Source organism: Lutra lutra, chromosome 4 (genome assembly GCF_902655055.1).
Source record: "Lutra lutra chromosome 4, mLutLut1.2, whole genome shotgun sequence".
Lineage (NCBI taxonomy): Eukaryota > Metazoa > Chordata > Mammalia > Carnivora > Mustelidae > Lutra > Lutra lutra.
In genome coordinates, this window is record NC_062281.1 from 65,267,148 (window position 1) to 65,287,336 (window position 20,189).

General features: G+C 38.6%; 1 protein-coding gene across 6 annotated transcripts in view; it reads right to left on the reverse strand.

Annotated features, from left to right (window-relative positions):
- Positions 1–20,189, reverse strand: part of LOC125097754 (phosphatidylinositol 3,4,5-trisphosphate-dependent Rac exchanger 2 protein) — a 307,095-nt gene that overhangs the window by 7,920 nt on the left and 278,986 nt on the right. For all 6 annotated transcript variants that reach the window (XM_047725749.1, XM_047725748.1, XM_047725751.1 and 3 more), the window contains 2 exons: positions 9,779–9,881; positions 3,411–3,478 (listed from right to left, as the gene is read on the reverse strand). In XM_047725749.1, coding sequence (XP_047581705.1) covers positions 3,411–3,478; positions 9,779–9,881 — 171 coding nt within the window. The remainder of the gene's footprint in view (positions 1–3,410; positions 3,479–9,778; positions 9,882–20,189) is intronic.

The window sequence follows — 20,189 nt, forward strand, 5'->3', positions numbered from 1 at the left end:
TTCTTTTCCTGTTTGGGCTCTGGTGCCATCTTGGAGTTGGTATTTCCAGCCCAGTCCCCAACTGCCGGAAGTAGAACTTTCAAACTTCAATCTATAGATCATGCCCTTCACCTTTCTACACGGCATAAATAAAAGCTGTGTTAAGGGAGACCGCAAAGCAAATGCCTCTTTTGAAGGCTAGAGTGTCAATAATCATCTGTCCCAAGGCAATTCTCCCTATCTTACAGATGAGAAAACTGTCTCAGGGAAAATAAATAACCGGGCTAACCACAGTCACAAACAGGAGCTGGGACTCAAAACTATGTTTTTCACTTGTAACCTCTACAGGATGCTGCTTCACAATTAAACAAATAAAGACAATCAAGCTATCATAGCACAGTAGTTTCCAGGTTTTATGACATAATAGAAAACAAGACCAGTGTGCCATTACATCTAAAATGTAATATTTGGTCTTTGATGAAGATTAAGTTTATTCCTCTGAAGATGCAACACATGACAGTGAGGGGGACGAACATGCTTAGTACTGCCCACAGAGACATCTCCCTGTAGGTGTCCCACTGATCCTGAGTCCCAATATTAGTGAGATGAGCTCAGCCTCTTTACCCTATACTTTGCTTCTTTTTCTCAGTGAATAGAACCATTTGCCCCTTGTCACCCAAATCAAAGATTTGGTGGTCATTCTAGAATCTTCCTTTTTCCTAACCTCCTTCATCCAATTAGTGTCAAAGACTATTAATTTTGTCTCCTAAATATCTCTTGAGCCATCCTCTCCTTTTCAACCTTAATGCCATGACGATCTCCTCTCAAGCACCTGCCTTGTCTTAGCTGTCCTCAGATGGATCTTCTTAATGGTGCCAGAGATAAATTTGAAATTTTAAATCTTCCAGACAGGAAGGTTGCATTTTAATGCCTCCCTATTGTCTTCAAGCGAAATCAGAGCTCTCAGTATCTCACACATGTCTCTTCCTGACACAGCCCCTGCCTGTGCCTCTAGCCTCACCTTGCATCATTCTTAAATAACATTCAACCAGCAGTCACAGAGATTTGGGTGTAGTTCCCAGAGCAAGATGTGCTCTTCAGGCTGGTGTGACTGCATCATCTGTGGAGGACATCTATTCCATGCTGACTGGGCCAGGATCACTCTGCAACCTCCCTTCTGTCTTTAGGCTGAGTTTTATGCCCCTTCTCTGTTTCTCATGGCAAGCTGTGCCTATGTCTGCCACAGTACTTTGGATACTGTCCTCATTTTATTCAGTTGTCTCTCTACTGCACCCCACTGACTAGTGGAAGGGACTAAGTCTTTATTTCTAGCTTTGAACACAGTGTCTGACATCTACAAACATATGGGGAAAAAAATCCAACATATTGTTGACTGAGTGAATTTTAAGGAGTGAATGGGGAAAGGAAAACTATGGGAGAGATCGGTAAGGGATTTGAACCAAATATTATCTCAGGCAGAGATAGCAAACTCTATCTCTTCCATGAAGATATTTCCAGAAATATGACCCCAGACTTGTCCATGGGTGGCCTGTCCTTGAGAGCCAGATTTGCTCTTCGATTTGGTATCTTTGGGCAGGAATCCCAGTTCCCAGCTGGGTGGGATCTTTGGCCCTCTGGGCCCTCAGGAGTCTCTCCACACCCCCTCATAGTATGCTTCTCACATTCTGCCTTTCCTTCCAGTTATGTTTGACCCTTTCATCTCTTTACCTGAAATATCTTTGAGGGTTGGAACTGTTTCTATCTCATGTTTATGTTCTCCACGGGGCATACAGGGTGCTATGCATCTCTCAAGTCCTCAATAAATATTTGTAGAATGAGAGAAAGAATAAATAGAATGAAATTTAAAAATTACTCTAGATTTCTGCCTTGGAATTATTACTCTCTTGTAAAAAATGTCAACTTTACAGCTGGCATATTTTGTTGTGTTTCAGTTCAAGTGTTTTAAAATAAAGAAAAATAAAGAAAATAAAGAAAAAAGTGAGTTCATCAGGTTCCTTTCTTGTATTCAGTTTGTGTACTGGCTTATTGATCAGGATGCTGAAGTCTTATCTTAAGCCCCCTGTTTATTAGTGTTTATAAGCTCTAGCTAAGGAGACCTTGCTAAGCCGTTCTCTTGTTTTGTTATTGGGATTTCAACACTTCCCTGGGTCAGTTATCCAAATATACCATGTCTGCTCAAGGTGTTAGAGAGAGAATGACTATGTGAAATGATTCTTTAGAAATAAAGTCTTTTTAACCTAATCAAGTATGAAAGATAACATTAACAAAACTGGAGGATTAGAGTCAGGAGTCAGCACTAAAAATAAACACAATTAGAACATGAGTGCTCCATCCATTTTCAGGGGGAAAATATGTTTTCCCTTTTCAAAGCACTTCCACCACCCACATACTTTTTTAGAATGAAATGTAACTTCATAAATGCTACAGTCATCATTCTCACTCTGGTAACTGCTTTGTAAATGGAAACAAAGAATGTCTTATCTGAGAGGGTGTTTGGAAGAGCCTACTTTTTGTTAAAATGCCAATGTATAAAAACAATCAAATGTAAAAGAAATCATTTAATACTATCCCACTTCAAGAGAGATGGCTAATGTCACCAGGGAAATGAAATTAACATTTTTATGATGGCTGTTCCCATGTTCATTTATTCTAAAGGTGGATTCAAGTCCTTTCTTTTGATGATATGTGAACTATGAATATTTGTATGATCCCAAAGAAAAAGCTCATTCATTCATTTTTTTCATTCATACATTCTTGAAATCAAATATTCAATGTCTACTATATAGCACTATGATGAACAGGGAATAAAACCCAAAAAACATATTTCCTGCCTCCAAAAAATTCATATTTACGCTGGGCAAGGAGTCGTGGAACAATATTTTGTAACACAATATGATAAGGGCTAAAATAGACCAATACAAGATGATAAGAGAGCACAAAGAGGGAGAATACTCATCCAAGATGTTGAAGAGGAAAGAACATCTAAGCTGGTTAAGAAGTTTTTCATACAGACACAGATGGGAGAAGCAATCATGCCCAAAGTAATGGCATGTGCAGGCATAGAAACAGAAATGCAAATGGCATTGTGTTGGTTCACTACAGTTGGAATACAAATTTCAATAGCACCTGTGTGGACTTCTGTCTTCGAATTCATGATGGAATTTGCAACACAGAATAATGTCAAGACTTCTACCTGTTACCTCTAAGTTTGCTTCCCTTAAAGTTCTGAATTCAGAGATCATCGAAGCCTAGTCACATTTTAGCCAGAGTGTTTACAAGGCCAGTTTGCATGTTTACAATCGGGACTGCACTAGACAATGTGCTGGGACAGGTGCGTTAGCTGTGAGTGATGCTGCCTGGGAAATGGTGGCCAGCCCTTTGCCAAAGAGCAGACCTGGGGAGTCACTTACCTTGGAGCAGACTGTGGGGTTCGGTCTCTGATTCCCAAATTCTTTGCTGTGTTCTGAACTCTTGCTCCCTGAAAGAAGCAAGGAAAAAATTTTTTTTAGCTCTACACGGTATTAGTAATTATTTAACATACCATTAACATTTGAGCCTAGAGTACTTATTTCCACATCACACTTAACACCAAGAGAAACTAGACGAAGCAGAAGAGAGAAATCATCATCTGAATATTTTCATAACTAACGCTTTTAGGAATCAAAATATGCTGATACATTGTTCCAAAGGATTGATACTTATTTCAGTAGCCGTCCGAATCATTCAAAATATATTTAATCACAGCTTCCTGTTCATTATCTCAGCTAGGTCTTTATTCCTAGAAGTAAGCGATACTTCAGAGGTTGAAGATAAGAAATGAGCAGGACACAAATACCTGCTGTGTCCCCACTTTCGTGGAACAGAAATCAGTTCTATCTCACTCGTGCACCTGTTTTGTCCTTAAGCTGAATAATTAGCTATTTTAAACTTCACAGTATTTATCAAGAAAACATTTTCTTAAATAGTGCTAAAGTAATTTCAGGACAAGCCATGGGCATAAGGGTCTCTGAAATGTAAGAATTCTGCCTCAAAGTTTAAAGTTCAAAGACAATGTGCTTCCCAACCTGTCAAGTTCATGAATGAAGCTATCATCATTGCTCAGTTACTAATAGGAATCAGTTACTACATAGAACCAAACATCAGGGTTAGGGGCTGAGAAAAGATGAAAGAGAGTAGTTTAAAAAGAACTCTGAAACTCTCTCTCCTGTTCCCAAATTTCTGAGCTGTGGGAAGGAGAGAAAGAAAAGAAGAAAAGGAAGAAAGCAAAACAAAACCCGTTTTCTTAAGATGGACCCAGTAAAGGAAAGCAGATAGGGAAAAGGGGTGGGGGTGGAAGAAAGAAAAATGGAAAGGAAATTAGGAATCACAATTCAACAGTTAAAACAATTAACTATTTTGTAGTATTTTTCAACTTTGAGAAAAGTTATAAAAGCAGAACAGAGAGTTTTCACTTTATAATATGAAGACCAAAACCAGGGAATCAACGTTAGTACAATGCAGCGTCTTATTCAAATTTCACCATTTCCCACACTTGTGTCCCCTTCTTATTCCAGGATCCAATCCAGATCCCCTACTGCATTTTGTTTTCTTGTCTCCTTGGTCCTCTGATCTACAGCACTTCCTCGGGTTCTCTTTGTCTTCCATGACCTTAATATTTTTGATGAGTACTGGTCATTATTTTGTAGGATATTTCTCAATTTGGGTTTGTCAGATCCTTCCTCATGATTAGAGGACATACACTTTGGGCAAGAAGTGATTTGGTGCCTTCTCAGTGCATGAAATCACTGACATTGACTGTTATAGGATGGCTTTACCTCTTATCATTGAGGTTGAATCATTGCTAGATTCAAGTGGTGTATGTCAGATTTTTCCACTGTACAGCTTCTACTTCTCTTTTTGTAGTTAATAACTTGGAGAAGATACTATGAGACTATGCACATATTGTTTCTCTTCAAACTTTGCTCACTGGCTTTAATCTCCATTGATGTATCTTGCTGCAACAATGATAATATAGCATTTAGGAAGGAAAGCTTCTATGAATAAGAGTCCTCTGTTCTTCCCAAAGCCATTATCTACTTATTCAAGTGTTTATTTAAATCAACATGAATTTATAAATATTTATTTTATTCTGAGTTAGTATCCAATATTTCTATTATTAATACTTTTTAAAAATTCAAATTATTGCAGATCGACCACTAGGAACTCCTTCAGGTGGCTTCTCATGTCCTACTGAAAGAATCACAATCATTTTTGAATACTTGTTTATTTTTTGGTACCTCGGGATGTTCCAGGCTCATCTTCTCTGTCTCAGCTGGAAGTTAACCACTTCTCCAAGCATCCTTGGTTCTTTTTAATGGAGAATTATATTTGGAACCCAAGATCTGGACACTGGGTATGTTCATTGCTACTACTGGCATGTAAGTGCTTCTAGGTCTTTGCAGTAGACAGGGCTAGGGTGACTAGGGCAAGCATACTCAGACGTCTATAGTTTTTTCTACATCTATGTATATCTGTGTGTGTGTGTCCATCAGTTCAAACTACTACCTCTGATTCAATCCCATGCCACAGGGTTCATTCTGGATTACAGCCTTCTCCCTTTCCCTATTTGTAACTTTCTTTTCTGACAGTAAGAAACTTTATTCTCATTATTTACAATATATTTACTTATCTATATGAGCCTAATATACCCATAAATAAGTTTTAGAACTTCTGAATCATATCCCTGTGAGAAATAGCTTTGCTATAGTATTTTTATATGATTGTTTTTGTCTTTGGTCCCATAATATTCCATTAAATAATCTAACGAAAGACTTTTGCTTTCTTAAAAGGTTGCAAATAAATTGATGCTTATCATGCTGAACAATTACTGGCATATTCCATAATGAATTCAACTATATAATTCATCATATACTCAACATGCCAGATACTTGTACTTAAAAAAAAAAAAAAGATTTATTTATTTATTTGAGAGAAAAAGAGGGGGGGATGAGAGTGCGTGCATGCACAGAGGGACAGAGGGAGAGAGAAACTTAAGCAGACACCACGCTGAGCACAAAGCCTGATGCGGGGCTCAATTTCATGACCTTGAGATCATGACCTAAGCTGAAACCAAGAGTTGGATGCTTAAGTGACTGCACCACTCAGGTGCCCTGATACTTTCATCTTTACACCCTTGCTCAAGCTCATGTTGCTCCCTCTACCTAAATACCCTCTCTCTCCTATTTCCTACCTGCCCACATCACATTCATCCCCACAGGTTCAAATCAAATACCATCTTGGGCAGTAATTAATTGGTCCTTCATTGTGTCAGGTACTCTTCTAAGTATATTGAGTGTATTGCTTTATTAATCCTCACACCACTATGAGGTAAGTGCTATTATTATCTTTGTTTTAGTAATGAGGAAACTAAGTAAGAGGGAGGCTTGGAATCTTGTCCCATATGATACAGACAGTAAACACTGGAGCTTGGACTAAAACTGAAGTTGTTTAAACTCAAGAATCCATGCTATTAAGCCACTATCATATTATAACTTGTGGCATGAAGGCTTTTCCTGATTATCTTAGTTAAAACTAATTCATTGCTCACATGTCATTTTGCATTTACTCTCTGCTAGGAACTATTCTGGAAACCTGTGACGCCAGAACAAAATATACTCAGTGTCCCAGCCATTGAGGGGCTCACAGTCTAGTCACTCATTTATTCCTGTCTTCTGGCCTAAAACACTGAGGTCGAATACCACTTGTCTGTTGGTGCCTGTGTCATGATGATTTGCCCCCATGTGGCCACCATGAGATAGGGCAAGAATCACATCTTCCTTAGTCTGTTACTGGTGCCCAATATAATGCCCTGATATTGTAGGTAAGGAGACAGAATTCTTTGAAATTCCAGTTTTATTAAAAAGGTCAAAACATTTTTGAGATTGGCTTCCACCAAGTAATACTTGGAATGTATAATTTGTAGGATAGAAAGCTTTGTCTCTAATGTCAATGAGAACTTTTCCCTCAAGCCTTTTATTAATGAGATCCGTTGGTTATGTAAAAGTACTGCTTAGGATTATGACAATCGTTATCAAAAAGGGGCATGGGATCCCGCCTGCTATCTTTTAGCTTTCCTTCTAACAACTCAACCAGGGCATTCAACAAATCTATGAAAAGGACACATACAAAATCTGTACATGAAAATAATACTGCAGTCAGAAGAATAAATCGTGCTAAAGGGCTTCTTCTTCCTAAAAAGGAAACTAAAGATCTTAGAGAATCTTATTCATTAACCTAGAAAATATCCCAACCATTCAGTTTCCAGAGAGTTATATCTAAATGGCTGAAAGGCAAAGGGAACAGAAAAGTTAGATCTTTGATTCCCACAAGTGTTCTAACTACTCAGATCACAGGCAGGGAAAAGTTGGCTTGCTGAGTGGATCCCAGCCGCTAATCCCATCGCCTGTACCAACTAAACCCTGGGGAGAAGATGAGCAACGGAGGGAACACTGCAAAACTCTCTGTGCACCAGGTTAGCCCGGTTTCTCCATCGAGAGGGGCCCCAGGCTCTCTGATCCTTCATGAAGAAGTCAGAAATCAGTTCTTTGTCTCCAAGCCACTTGGAGCAGAGAAACATGTAACAAAGGAGAGAAGCTATCTATTCTGAATGTATTTATTATAAAAATATGGACGGGAGAAGAAGTGATAAACACTGAAAAGCAGGGAAGTTTAGAAATCAACCAGGATTTGATAAGAAACTTCCTAACTTTTCAGTTGCCTTAATATATACTAATAATATACTAATAATACTAATAATATATGTAAATATCATATGTACATTGTATCCTCAGAAGGGTTTGCACCAGTTAAACAAGTCATTAAGGCTTAAAAATGATTTTTACTTTCCCTCTCTATTTTATCTATCTCTGTTTTCAGTTGTGAGAACTTAAAGGTTTTGATTATTGGAGTCAATGTAGCATGAATGTATATCTAGCCAATCCATCATTACTCCTATACTAGATTATTCTAAAACAGGCTAATACCAGTCTCTTAGTCTTGCCATAAACTATGATTTTTGAGATGGTTCCTTCAACTCTTATTGTAAACTTACTCTAACAGCAATAGAATGAAACAGAATGCTTAGTCTCTTTCTGTATTTTTGGCATTCCAAACCCAACCTGATAGGGATAATCGCAAGTTTACCTTGATCTACTTTTTTTAAAACCAAATTTGTATATCCACCCAAAAAAATCCTTCCAAAATCTGCTGGCCTTTGTGTCTGCATTTGCCCTTTCCCAGCTGAACCACCGTGTGTCCTGTGCTTCTTGTGGATCTAACATTTACTTAGCAAATTCCTCTTGGACCTTGTGAGATCTTGGTTTTCAGTCTCTAGCTTCAGGGTTCCCAGCTGGGAACCTGAAGCCTGAAGCTACAATGTATCTCCACTTGTTGTACCTTATTTCTGAATTGCAGACCCTAAACTGGTACTGGCCTCATGACTGTTTCCATGGATTTCTTTTTCTTTCTTTCTTTCCATTCAGTATTATAATCTTGGGAGCAAACCCACAGGAAGTTATCTGTTTGTGTAAGAGTTATACACTAAGTACTGAGTAAATAAAGCAGTTTTAACTACAAAAGCATATCTTAAAAACTAAGTTACTTGGGGTGCCTGGGTGGCGCAGTTTGTTAAGCATCTCTTGGTTTCATCTCAGGTCCTGATCTCAGGGTTGTGGGATGGGCTTTGAGTTGAACTGGGCTTGAGCTCAGCCGGGAGTATGCCTGAGACTCTCTCTCTCTCTCCTTTCCCTCTGCCCCTCCCCCCACGTGTGCCCATGCTCTCTCTCCTTCTCGAAAATAAATAAATCTTTAAAAACAAACAAACAAACAAACAAAGTCACTCACTATCACTGGGCAATTCAAACTAAGTGAGTAAGTAGAGAGATTTGTTAAATTAATTTCTGTGGTAACCTGAGAAAAATGTGACAGAAGAAAATATAAAATTGATCTTTCCGACTTCTTTTGCTTTTCTACTAAGTTGTGTTTTTCTATTAGATTAAATACATTTTCCTAATCAATCAACAAATTGGAGGTTAGTGTATTTTTCTTATCTTTTAAAAGAATTTTATGAGTTAAAAACCAAACTGGCCTATTTCAAATACCACTGGGTATTAGGCCAAAAGTTCATTCTCTTGATAAGAGAGTATATTCTCACCTATAAATACTTCAGTGAACTAAAGACATTCCTAAAATTGCTATTCATCCTCTGAAGGAAAATCTGAGGTATGTGTTTTATCTTCAGAATAGTGCACAAGTTTCTTAGCATGGCTTGGCATTCCCTCTGGGAGCTCCAGGAGCAAGCAGGGTCCTCAATTCTTTCCTCTTCCTTGTCTCCACCCTCTTCCTCAATGTATTTCCAGAGCCTTAGTAAATCACCTGCAATGCCCCGAAAGTGCCATGCACCCTTGACTTCATCCTTTACATAAACCCCAAATCCACTCCTGCCTGATACATCTGGTCAACCCCTTTCCTCCTTCAGGTTACCTCTTCAGACATCTCTTTTTGCAGCTTGGCTACATTTCTTGGAGAACCTTCATATAGATGTCTGTACTGCTTTCATCCCTGGGAGTGTTTCTTGTCCATACTTACCCTCTGAGCCCGGAAAAATGTCCCTCAAATCCAGGCACCCTTGAGACACCTGATAAATGCTGATTATTCTGACGAAAATTGAGAAATCCTGATTAAAAGGAAGCTTCAAATCCAGGTCTTGTAAAACAGTCCCTATACGGGGCATGAGACTTACCTGCTTCCGCATCACGTCAGTGGCCTGCATGATGTAGCGGGGAGGCAGCCCGTGGCTTCGGGCCAGAATGATGGCCTGCTCCAGGGTCACGCTCAGAGTGCACCTGTGTGCAAAAGCAAAAGCAAGTCAAATGTCTCGGGCTCCCATTAAGCACTTCAAGACAGTTTGGGTTACTAATGAAGAGGGGCAGAATATACTCCTCCTACTCTGCTTCCTCAGAGTTACTCATTTTTCTTTGGGTATCCCCCCCCAGGTAGTCATAAGTTTATATGTTAATAAACCTCTGTTTTTCTCTTATTAATCTGTTTTTTTTTTTTTTTTTTTTTTACTATTAGGGTCTCAGCTAAGAACTCAGAAGGATAGAGGGAAACTTACTTTCCCTCCCCTACCCTAATTGCATAATCAAAAAGCGCCAGCCAAAATGGAAGCGGCTAGACAATGAACCAGATTTTTCTACATAGAACACCTGTTTTTGTTTTGGTTTTAAGCAGGATCCACACCCAGCGTGGAGCCCAATGTAGGGCTTGAACTCATGACCCTGAGATCAAGACCCTGATCTGAGTACAAGAGTCGGGTGTTCAACCGACTGAGCCACCCAGGGATCCCTAGAACATCTGTTTAAAAAGAGATTATAGAGCTAGATGATGGGGTCCTAAATTAACTATTTAAATCTAACAAACTCATAATGAACTATGTTTTTTTTTTTTTTTTTAAAGATTTTATTTATTTATTTGACAGAGAGAGATCACAAGTAGACGGAGAGGCAGGCAGAGAGAGAGAGAGAGGGAAGCAGGCTTCTTGCTGAGCAGAGAGCCCGATGTGGGACTCGATCCCAGGACCCTGAGATCATGACCTGAGCCGAAGGCAGCGGCTTAACCCACTGAGCCACCCAGGCGCCCCATGAACTATGTTTATGAAAGAGATTATATACATACAGTTAAACAGAATTATAATAAAATCTATTATCAGATATTATTCTTTACTGGTGTTTCATGTAATTTAAAAGAAGAGACTTCTTAATATTTTTCATACATGTCTGAATGATAGTTAATAAATCTATACCCATTTATGCCCAATAACTTAGAAAAATAAACAGTGAAATTAATATTCATTATGATCAAAATTGATATTTTAAGGGATGCCTGGGTGGCTCAGTAGGTTAAGCGTCTGCCTTCAGCTCAAGTCATGATCCCAGGGTCCTGGGATGGAGTTCCTTATCAGGCTCCTTGATCAGCAGGGAGTCTGCTTCTCCCTCTGCCTCTGTCTGCTGCTCCCCCAGCTTGTGTTCACGCTCTCTCTCTCTGACAAAGGAATAAATAAAAAATAAAATCTTAAAAAAAAAAAAAGAATTGGTATTTTAAAAAGTATGTTTCCTGGACCTAATCTGAAAGACTGTAAAAATTTTAAAAGGAACTTTTAATTAATAATACAGGAATGTGATGCCCAGAGCAACCGTGAGAAAATTCAGAATTCAGCCCCTGAATTCAGGGATTGGCGAGCCTTCATCCTTTGCCTTCCCTTTCAAGGCATTTCCTTTATGTCCTTTCACATTTTTTTTTTTTTCTCTTTGGCAGTTCTTAGATCCTATTTATTTGCTAACATTATCAGGTGCTAGTCTTTGAATTGCTTTTTAGGGACCCTTTACATACATTTCACTAAAATGTTCATTACTTTTTGATGTTTTGTGTAAAATTCATATGAGCAGATTTTGTTTTATTTTACTTTTCCATTTATGGGTATTTTGATTGTCTTTTTTCCTGTTTCTGCATTTACCTACCTGTAGTTTGGTGTTTTTTTACACATGTATTTATCTAGGTCTGTCCAGTTTTTCCTTGCAAATGAAAGGTCTGGAGACCTTCTACCTGAGGAATAGCTAACTCACCTATCCTGGGTTAGTAGTTGGACTACAGAAGTCCAACATGCTTGCCACATTTTGATACTGATGAGTTAAGAAAAAGAGGGTAAGGGGCTTTAAACATTACTGCTTAAATTTTGGAAAGACCCTGATAATGTGTAATTGTATTATTATGCATCATTGGAATCTAAGGAGAAACGTGTTAAGTTTCATTGGCTGTTCATAGACCTGACAAGCATTAACATGACACAAAACTCCTTAAAAAGCATTAGTAAAACGTAGTCAGATGTGCTGAATATTACAATTAGCTTTTGGTAGTATGTGATATTTACAAGTATTAGTGTATGAGTCTGATAACAATAGATACTTGTCGTTTTACATGCTCTCACATGTCCAAGAGAGCCAAGGAGTACAGCTGACAGTTCACGCTGAAAAAAATCAATTTTTCACAAAGCATTTAATTGTCAGTTTACTTGACAGACCATAACATTTTTTTTCCTCCTTACTATCTCCTCTACTCCAATTTTAGGTCCTTATTGATTCTAACATTTTAATCAATAACCCTCATTACACTGGCTGAATGACACTAAGAAAAAAATCTTTATCTTTTTCTAATCAAACTGAAATATGTCTGTTCTTCTAGATAAAACATGACTTGCCCTCATCTGCTTATAACACTGACTTGTGAAGAATATTTAACAAGCAGCCCATAATTTTTATCCATTTTTAAAATCTTTTTAAACGGATTTATTTCTCCCTCCTTCGGGCTGTAATAAACAACAGTAGAGTAGCAAATTATCTGCCAGAGACTTTAAAAGAGTTTACTGTAATCTCCTGATCAATCAGTGTGGCCAGCACCATGCTCTCTGAGAAGGTACCTCAAAGTGTCATTTTTTAAAACCAATCACGCACATATCACCTAATGGAAAAATCTTCCTTATAATGGATGTATGCTTTCTTTCACTACCATGTCCAAAACAGACAGCTTTGTCTATCATATCTGCCCGTCCATACTAACCACTGTGTATGTTTCAATTAGGTCCTAAGATTCATTCAAAAATTTTATAAAAAGTGAAACATTTCCTCTCCCTCATATCAGGGAGATCATATGATAGTTGTCTTTCTCCGATTGACTTATTTCGCTAAGCATGATACCCTCTAGTTCCATCCACGTCGTCGCAAATGGCAAGATTTCATTTCTTTTGATGGCTGCATAGTATTCCATTGTGTATATATACCACATCTTCTTTATCCATTCGTCTGTTGATGGACATCTAGGTTCTTTCCATAGTTTGGCTATTGTAGACATTGCTGCTATAAACATTCGGGTGCACGTGCCCCTTCGGATCACTATGTTTGTATCTTTAGGGTAAATACTCAGCAGTGCAATTGCTGGGTCATAGTTCTATTTTCAACATTTTGAGGAACCTCCATGCTGTTTTCCAGAGTGGTTGCACCAGCTTGCATTCCCACCAACAGTGTAGGAGGGTTCCCCTTTCTCCGCATCCTCGCCAGCATCTGTCATTTCCTGACTTGTTCATTTTAGCCAATCTGACTGGTGTGAGGTGATATCTCATTGTGGTTTTGATTTGTACTTCCCTGATGCCTAGTGATATGGAGCACTTTTTCATGTGTCTGTTGGCCATCTGGATGTCTTCTTTGCAGAAATGTCTGTTCATGTCTTCTGCCCATTAATTGGATTATTTGTTCTTTGGGTATTGAGTTTGCTAAGTTCTTTATAGATTTTGGACACTAGCCCTTTATCTGATATGTCATTTGCAAATATCTTCTCCCATTCTGTCAGTTGTTTTTTGGTTTTGTTAACTGTTTCCTTTGCTGTGCAAAAGCTTTTGATCTTGATAAAATCCCAAAAGTTCATTTTTGCCCTTGCTTCCCTTGCCTTTGGTGATGTTCCTAGGAAGATGTTGCTGCGGCTGAGGTCGAAGAGGTTGTTGCCTGTGTTCTCCTCAAGGATTTTGATGGATTCCTTTCTCACATTGAGATCCTTCATCCATTTTGAGATGCAACATGGGGGGTTAAGGGGGTAGGAGAAGAGTAAATGAAACAAGATGGGATTGGGAGGGAGACAAACCATGAGTGACTCTTAATCTCACAAAGCAAACTGGGGGTTGATGGGGGGAGGGGGGTTGGGAGGGGGGTGGGATTATGGACACTGGGGAGGGTATGTGCTATGGTGAGTGCTGTGAAGTGTGTAAACCTGGTGATTCACAGATCTGTACCCCTGGGGATAAAAATATATTATATGTTTATAAAAAATAAAATTAACAAAAATTAAAAAAAAAAAAGTGAAACATTCAGAGGCACTCGGGCGGCCCAGTTGGTTGAGCACCTGCCTTTGGTTCCGGTCATGATCCCAGGATCTTGAGATGGAGCCCCACATTGGGCTCCCTGCTCAGAGGGGAGTCTGCTTCTTCTCCCTCTGCCACCAATCCCACACATACTCTCTTTCTCTCTCACTCGCTCCTTTTCTCTCTCTCAAATATATTTAAAAAAAAAATCTTTAAAAAAGTGTATTTAAAAAGATACAACAAGGTCAATGTGGGAAATACTGCCTGAGTTTGATTCACAATTTGTCCAATTGAGGCCTACTTTTTCCATCATGGCATCACAGGAGTCCATTTTCCTGGATTAGGCATGTGGGACAAAGCCCAGCAGTAAGCCCGCAACTTTGCTGTTAATATATTCACTATAAGCCTCGTAGCTTTCTCTCTTCTCTCAGCTTTATCAATCTGAATGTCAACTGGGAAAATTCAGCATTTGCAAGAAGCATTTTGATTCTAGCATTCTCAGAAAGATTCCAGATCCAGAGAGTGGCACAGGGTTTTTCAATGGTGCATAAGTGGATACTCAGAGTCAGGTTTTACAAGAGATCATTTCGTTTTATAGGTACTTTGGTGATTACCACTGAGACAGCTCTGCTGACTCTGGGCAAGAGAATGAAGGAGCATTAGGACGGCTAGGAATCCTAGGCACATCTGTTGAGTACAAGAGTTCTTATCTGACTCACAGATTTCCTTTCTAGCTCTATCTGTTTTCACATTAGGAAGTTGAATTAAAATTCAAAGAAATCTATATTTTGGCCCCATCCTGGAAAATACAGGCCTTCACTCTTTAGCTCCTTCTAGCTATAGTGTCATTTTAAAAATTTGGACAGCCTTTTCCCTGGGAGTCACAAAAATGAAAAAATAAAGGTCACAGAGTAGACTTTGTTCTTCCTAAAAGACAAATATAACATATACACTGAAGAAAGTTGCTCCATAATTTGAGCAGTAAGAGTGACAGTGCTGCTTGGGGTATACTCCTGAGAAAATGTACTTGACAGGGCTATAAAATTATGCAGAAACTGTGAATTTCCCCACAGAAAGAAAAAGGAAAGGGTCAATATATCTGTGCTTATAATGAATAAATCTTCTTGACATACTGTGTGTTAAGAATAGATCCCACATGACATCAGAGATTTAGCACATTTTTAATATGATAAATGTAACCTGTGGTCAAGGGGTCCGATTTAATTTGAAAGGCACTTTGATTTAACTGTGGCATGGAAGAATCACAAAGAAGTAACTTTTGTTCATTCATTCACTGAACAATAATTTTTGAGTGTCTTCTTTGCACCTACAGGTGCCATGAGATGCTGAAAGAAGGAGATTGGCTATCAAGCTAAAAACGGTTGGGAATCAGTTTTCCTCACTCGTACGGATCCCTAGCACATTGTTCACAGAGTCACATGCTTTTGTAAATTTGCAGAAACAGAATGTTTTAACTGCAAATGGTTATGACTGCTGTCTTCACTGTGTCTACCGCAACTTCCCTCTGTCGTGTTCTGCAGTGTTCAAATGGCCAGGATTATTTCTGGAACTGAGCTAAAGGACATAGTATTATGGAGCACTTAGACTAGGCTGACTAGAACCTATGTATGTGATTCACAGTTACTTCCATTTCTAATTAGGTTATTATAGTCTCCTGGTGCAGAAATGGAGTCCAGAGTATTCGTACCACCCATTGTGCAAACTCACTTCCCTAATGTTGAAAAGGAGGAGCTGGGCCCAAGGTTGTAATGCAGTGTTCATATCCTGGGACACGCAGGGCTGTCTGTGGTGGAGGGAAAACCAGGCTAGAAATGTGTAGAGACAGAAGCTAGTCTGTGGAATATTCTTCCAAATATCATGGTTCACATGCTATAGAACTTTTTGGAGTTCTCATTTCTGACAATTTAAAAGTTTATAAGCGATTATAGCAACAGTGTTGAAATTAAAAGGCTTTTCTTTTATTTTTTAAAGATTTTATTTATTTATTTGACAGACAGAGATCACAAGTAGGCAGAGGCAGGCAGAGAGAGAGGGGGAAGCAGGCTCCCTGCTGAGCAGAGAGCCTGATGCAGGGCTTGATCCCAGGACCCTGGGATCATGACCTGAGCTGAAGGCAGAGGCTTTAACCCACTGAGCCACCCAGGTGCCCCTAAAAGGCTGTTCTAATCAATAATTTTTCTTTAAAAATTTGATCAGCCATGCTAGAGAAAAAATACTAAATTATTTTCCCATTCTCTCTATAGAAGATTATATCACAAGATTATTATACATTGAAGAGGCAGTCTGAAGAGTCTGTTACCAAAAACTGTAGAGGAAAAAAGTACAGAGGTGGGTCAGGCAATCAAGTAATAAAAACAGTGTTTTGCCTTTCAGATTTTATAATGCTTGTGGTACTTGTTAGCACTTTAAACCTTGTAATTTTTTTTGTATTCCAAATAAATATTAAGTTTCACTTCTATTTTGTTTCAGAAATTTTCTATTCTTTTTCTTGAAAAGGGCACTTAACTTCAGATCCCCAAATCTTTATCCACTCCAATGTGATACACTGGGGATACAACAGTAAACAGAAAAAAAAAATTTGATCTGGAGATCAAATTTCAGGGGGAAGAAGAAAGAAAATAAGAAGCAAATACATATACCAAGTGGCAATAAGTTATTCAGAAATGTGAAAATTTTAAGGGAATAGAAAGTGAATTGGGTGCAATGTCAGAGGGAGATGCTGTTATCAGAAAGACCATTTCAGGGAGAGGAAGTGCAAATGCCCTGAGGTTAATGCATGTTCTGTCTGCCGAAAAGCAAGTGTGGAGCTCAGTGTGCAGGAGCACATGGAGAGGAGAAGGAGATGAAGTTAGAGAAGCAGTCTAGGCCCCAAGATGTATGGCCTTGCAGGTCAGAGTTTAGGACTAAGTGAGTCCTTCATTTATTTCCTTGGCTGATGTGAAAAAAATTTCAACATTTACATTATGTGATGTAAAACAACAATTTGTTAAGCAAATTATCAAACTAATTTACTAACTATGAATCCTTAATATGCTATCAATACTATATTCAAAGCATCTTCAGTTGCTCTCCAGGCAGCATTTGCAAAAGCAAACTTTTCATCCTGATGTTTAAGGATTTCTATCAACTAGTCTCCCATGCTCCACTTCATCTTCCCAGCACCCCAGCTATATTCCAACCCTCCCCAGAACTCCGTTCTGCTTGTGGTCAACATCTTGGTACCACTGCATAAATCTTTCTACAAGTAAGGAATGCCTGTCCACTTTTGGAGTGTCTTTCAAAATACCACAACCTTTCTGAATGTAGAATAGTAGTTGACAACATGGGTATCCCAACCAGAGGTACTGGGATTTGAGGACGCCTTGTAGGGCTTGGGCCAGGTTACCTCTACTCTCTGACTCATTTTCTCATCTATGAAATGACAAAAGCTGGCATACTGGCTGCATAAAGTGCTATAAGAATTACCAGAAGTGGCATGTGTGATCACTTAGCCATGCCTACAGTAATGCTGTTCCCAGCCCTCTTTGCTCCTGAGCTCACACTGTAAGTTCGCCTACATGTGCTCATTATATGCAACATATTACTTGGAAAATCAGAGGAATGTGAGCTTTCATAAATCCTATTTCCCAAACCCCGCTGTATTTTAACTATTTACAGAAGCTCTTTCTGCTTTTTATTTAAAAAGAAAAAGATGTTCATTAAAATGACCTTGATTAATTTTTATAAAATTTTATGATTTTATTAATTTTATAAAACAATGATGTTATATGGTTATGATAAGTTCATGAAGTTAATGATAAACTATTATGAGTATCTCCTTTATACACTGGGGTTTAGTGGAAGTAGGTTCACCTGACTATAATTTGGTACTTGTTAATATGCTTCTTTGTGATTTTTATTTCATATGGTTGTCCCAACTGATTCTAGACCTCAGATATCAATTTTATTTTACATGTCAAACTGTAGAGTAAAGGGTAAGGGATAGTATGTGAAAGAGCCTCCTGTTGGCCAGTCCAATTTCCAGATGGCAAGGTACAAAAGATCAGCATCCAAACCTCTCTGCCAACTAAGTCTCATTGGAGAGACAAACCTTATTTTCCTAAATTACTTTAAATGCAACATATTGTATTTTGACAATTTATTAACTCATGTCTATTACACTATATTTAGTTCACCTTTTAAGACTTCAAATCTGGAAGCAAGTTACATTAGTTGTTTTTTTAAAAGAAAAATGCTAGTCCTCTTTAAGATGAGTCATGACATTTCTATAGTAAATTACATTAAAGAGTCTCAAAACCGAAGGATATTCTACATATTTGGCCATTTACCATGATTCCATATAAAAACATCAATTTTATTCTCAGTTACCTTTTTTAAAAAAAATTTTTGGGTTTTAAAATCCCCAATTACCTTTTAAAACCTTCAGAGCTCTAATGCTTCATTTAATGTTGATTCAAATTGTACTGAACAAGGAAGCCAATTTCCCAAGGGTTGAAATGCATTAAATTGAGCCCTTGGGGACATGTATCACATCACCCCTTTTGGGCCACAAGGGTGACACAGTAACTCACAGGGAAACTGATGTGGGAAACCAGAACCACGTGAGGTTTATGGCTTCGAGCTCTGTTTTCTTTCTTTTTTTTTTTTTTTTAAAGATTTTATCCATCCATCAGAGAGAGAGATCACAAGTAGGCAGAGAGGCAGGCAGAGAGAAAGGAAGGGAAGCAGGCTCCCCGCTGAGCAGCGAGCCCAACGCGGGACTGATCCAGGACCCCGGGATCATGACCCGAGCCAAAGGCAGCGGCTCAACCCACCGAGCCACCCAGGCGCCCCCGAGCTCTGTTTTCTGAGAGTGGATTTATTTGCTGAGACTCTTAGTTCACAGTCAGGACTCTGCTGTTTTCCTTAGTAGCTAGTCATTACATTGTTCTCTTTCGGGAGTGATCCCAAACTTTTCTTTTACTAGTGCAGAAGGGTCATTCAGATTTGACACAACACTAGTGTGATGAAGAGCTCTGAATTTGCAGCCACAACAATTTGCCATAAACTAACACAATGTCGATGATTAAGTGAGAAATATTAAAGTAGAAAATGCAACGTTTAGCAAGGGATGGTTTGTTATTTATTTCCCCATATTTGTAAAATTGAGGCTAAACATTATTTTGAAAATTTCTATTGTACCCCCCAATAATGTTACATATTTAATTACAATGGAAAACTATCCTCCAAACAAGACCCACTGGAGTCACTGGATTTAGGGATACGTGTTGAGACTTCAAAGGCTTCTTGAGTAGTGACTGTAACTTCTTACTGCAAAAATAGTAGAATTGGGGCACTTGGAGAAGTATATTCTCTTTTTTTTGTTTGCTCCTGCAGTATAATTAGCAGAATAATTTCTTGTTCGAAAAAAATAGGATATATGGGAAACACATACCCACATCTAAAGGCATGCATGGGGGTGGCGGTCTTCTGAGTTTAAGGGACCATATGTCAAACTACAGTTTTGACCAGTTTTGCAAATGGTGACATTAGACATGACACTTAACCATCTATAGAAACTGCCTAACTACTGAAACTCTTCTGAAACCTTTGCATCGGTATGAAGCTTGAGTTGATTTTGTACTAGAGAAATATAAAGTGAAGCAAATATCACACAATTCTGAAATCAGTGAGTTTTGTCCTGATGCAGAATTCTACATAATAATTGGAGTCTGATTTTGTGTGTGTGTGTGTTTTTTTTTTTTTAACCTCTGGACTTCCCAGTGTACCACCTCATTTTCACCATCCTTTGTAACTCTGATGATGCCAGTCAGTCATGGGAAGGAGAGGGAGAACATTCCCTTAGGGCAAATGTGTCCCTCAAGTCTCTATAGAAGAACATCCCGAGGAACCTATTATTTTGGTTATATTCTTCACTTGAGCTGTAAGTCTTATTATGGTTATAGGTGTGTACATCTAGTTTTACAGATTGACATTTTTAAAACATGAAATAATTTCCCCCTTTTCTACAGGTCTTCTTTTTTTCTCCTTTAATTAAAAGCCAGACCCATTATACTTGTGCAAGTGACTGTCACAAACAAGTGATTAGGACTCTAATCATCTGTGGTTCTCTGAGATACTCTGCTAAGCTGATTACCTGGGCGGCATTCGAATTTCGCAGAGAAATAATGACTATTTCAATCTCAAGAGAATGGAGTAGGTGAAGTAAACTGGAACACAGCAGGGA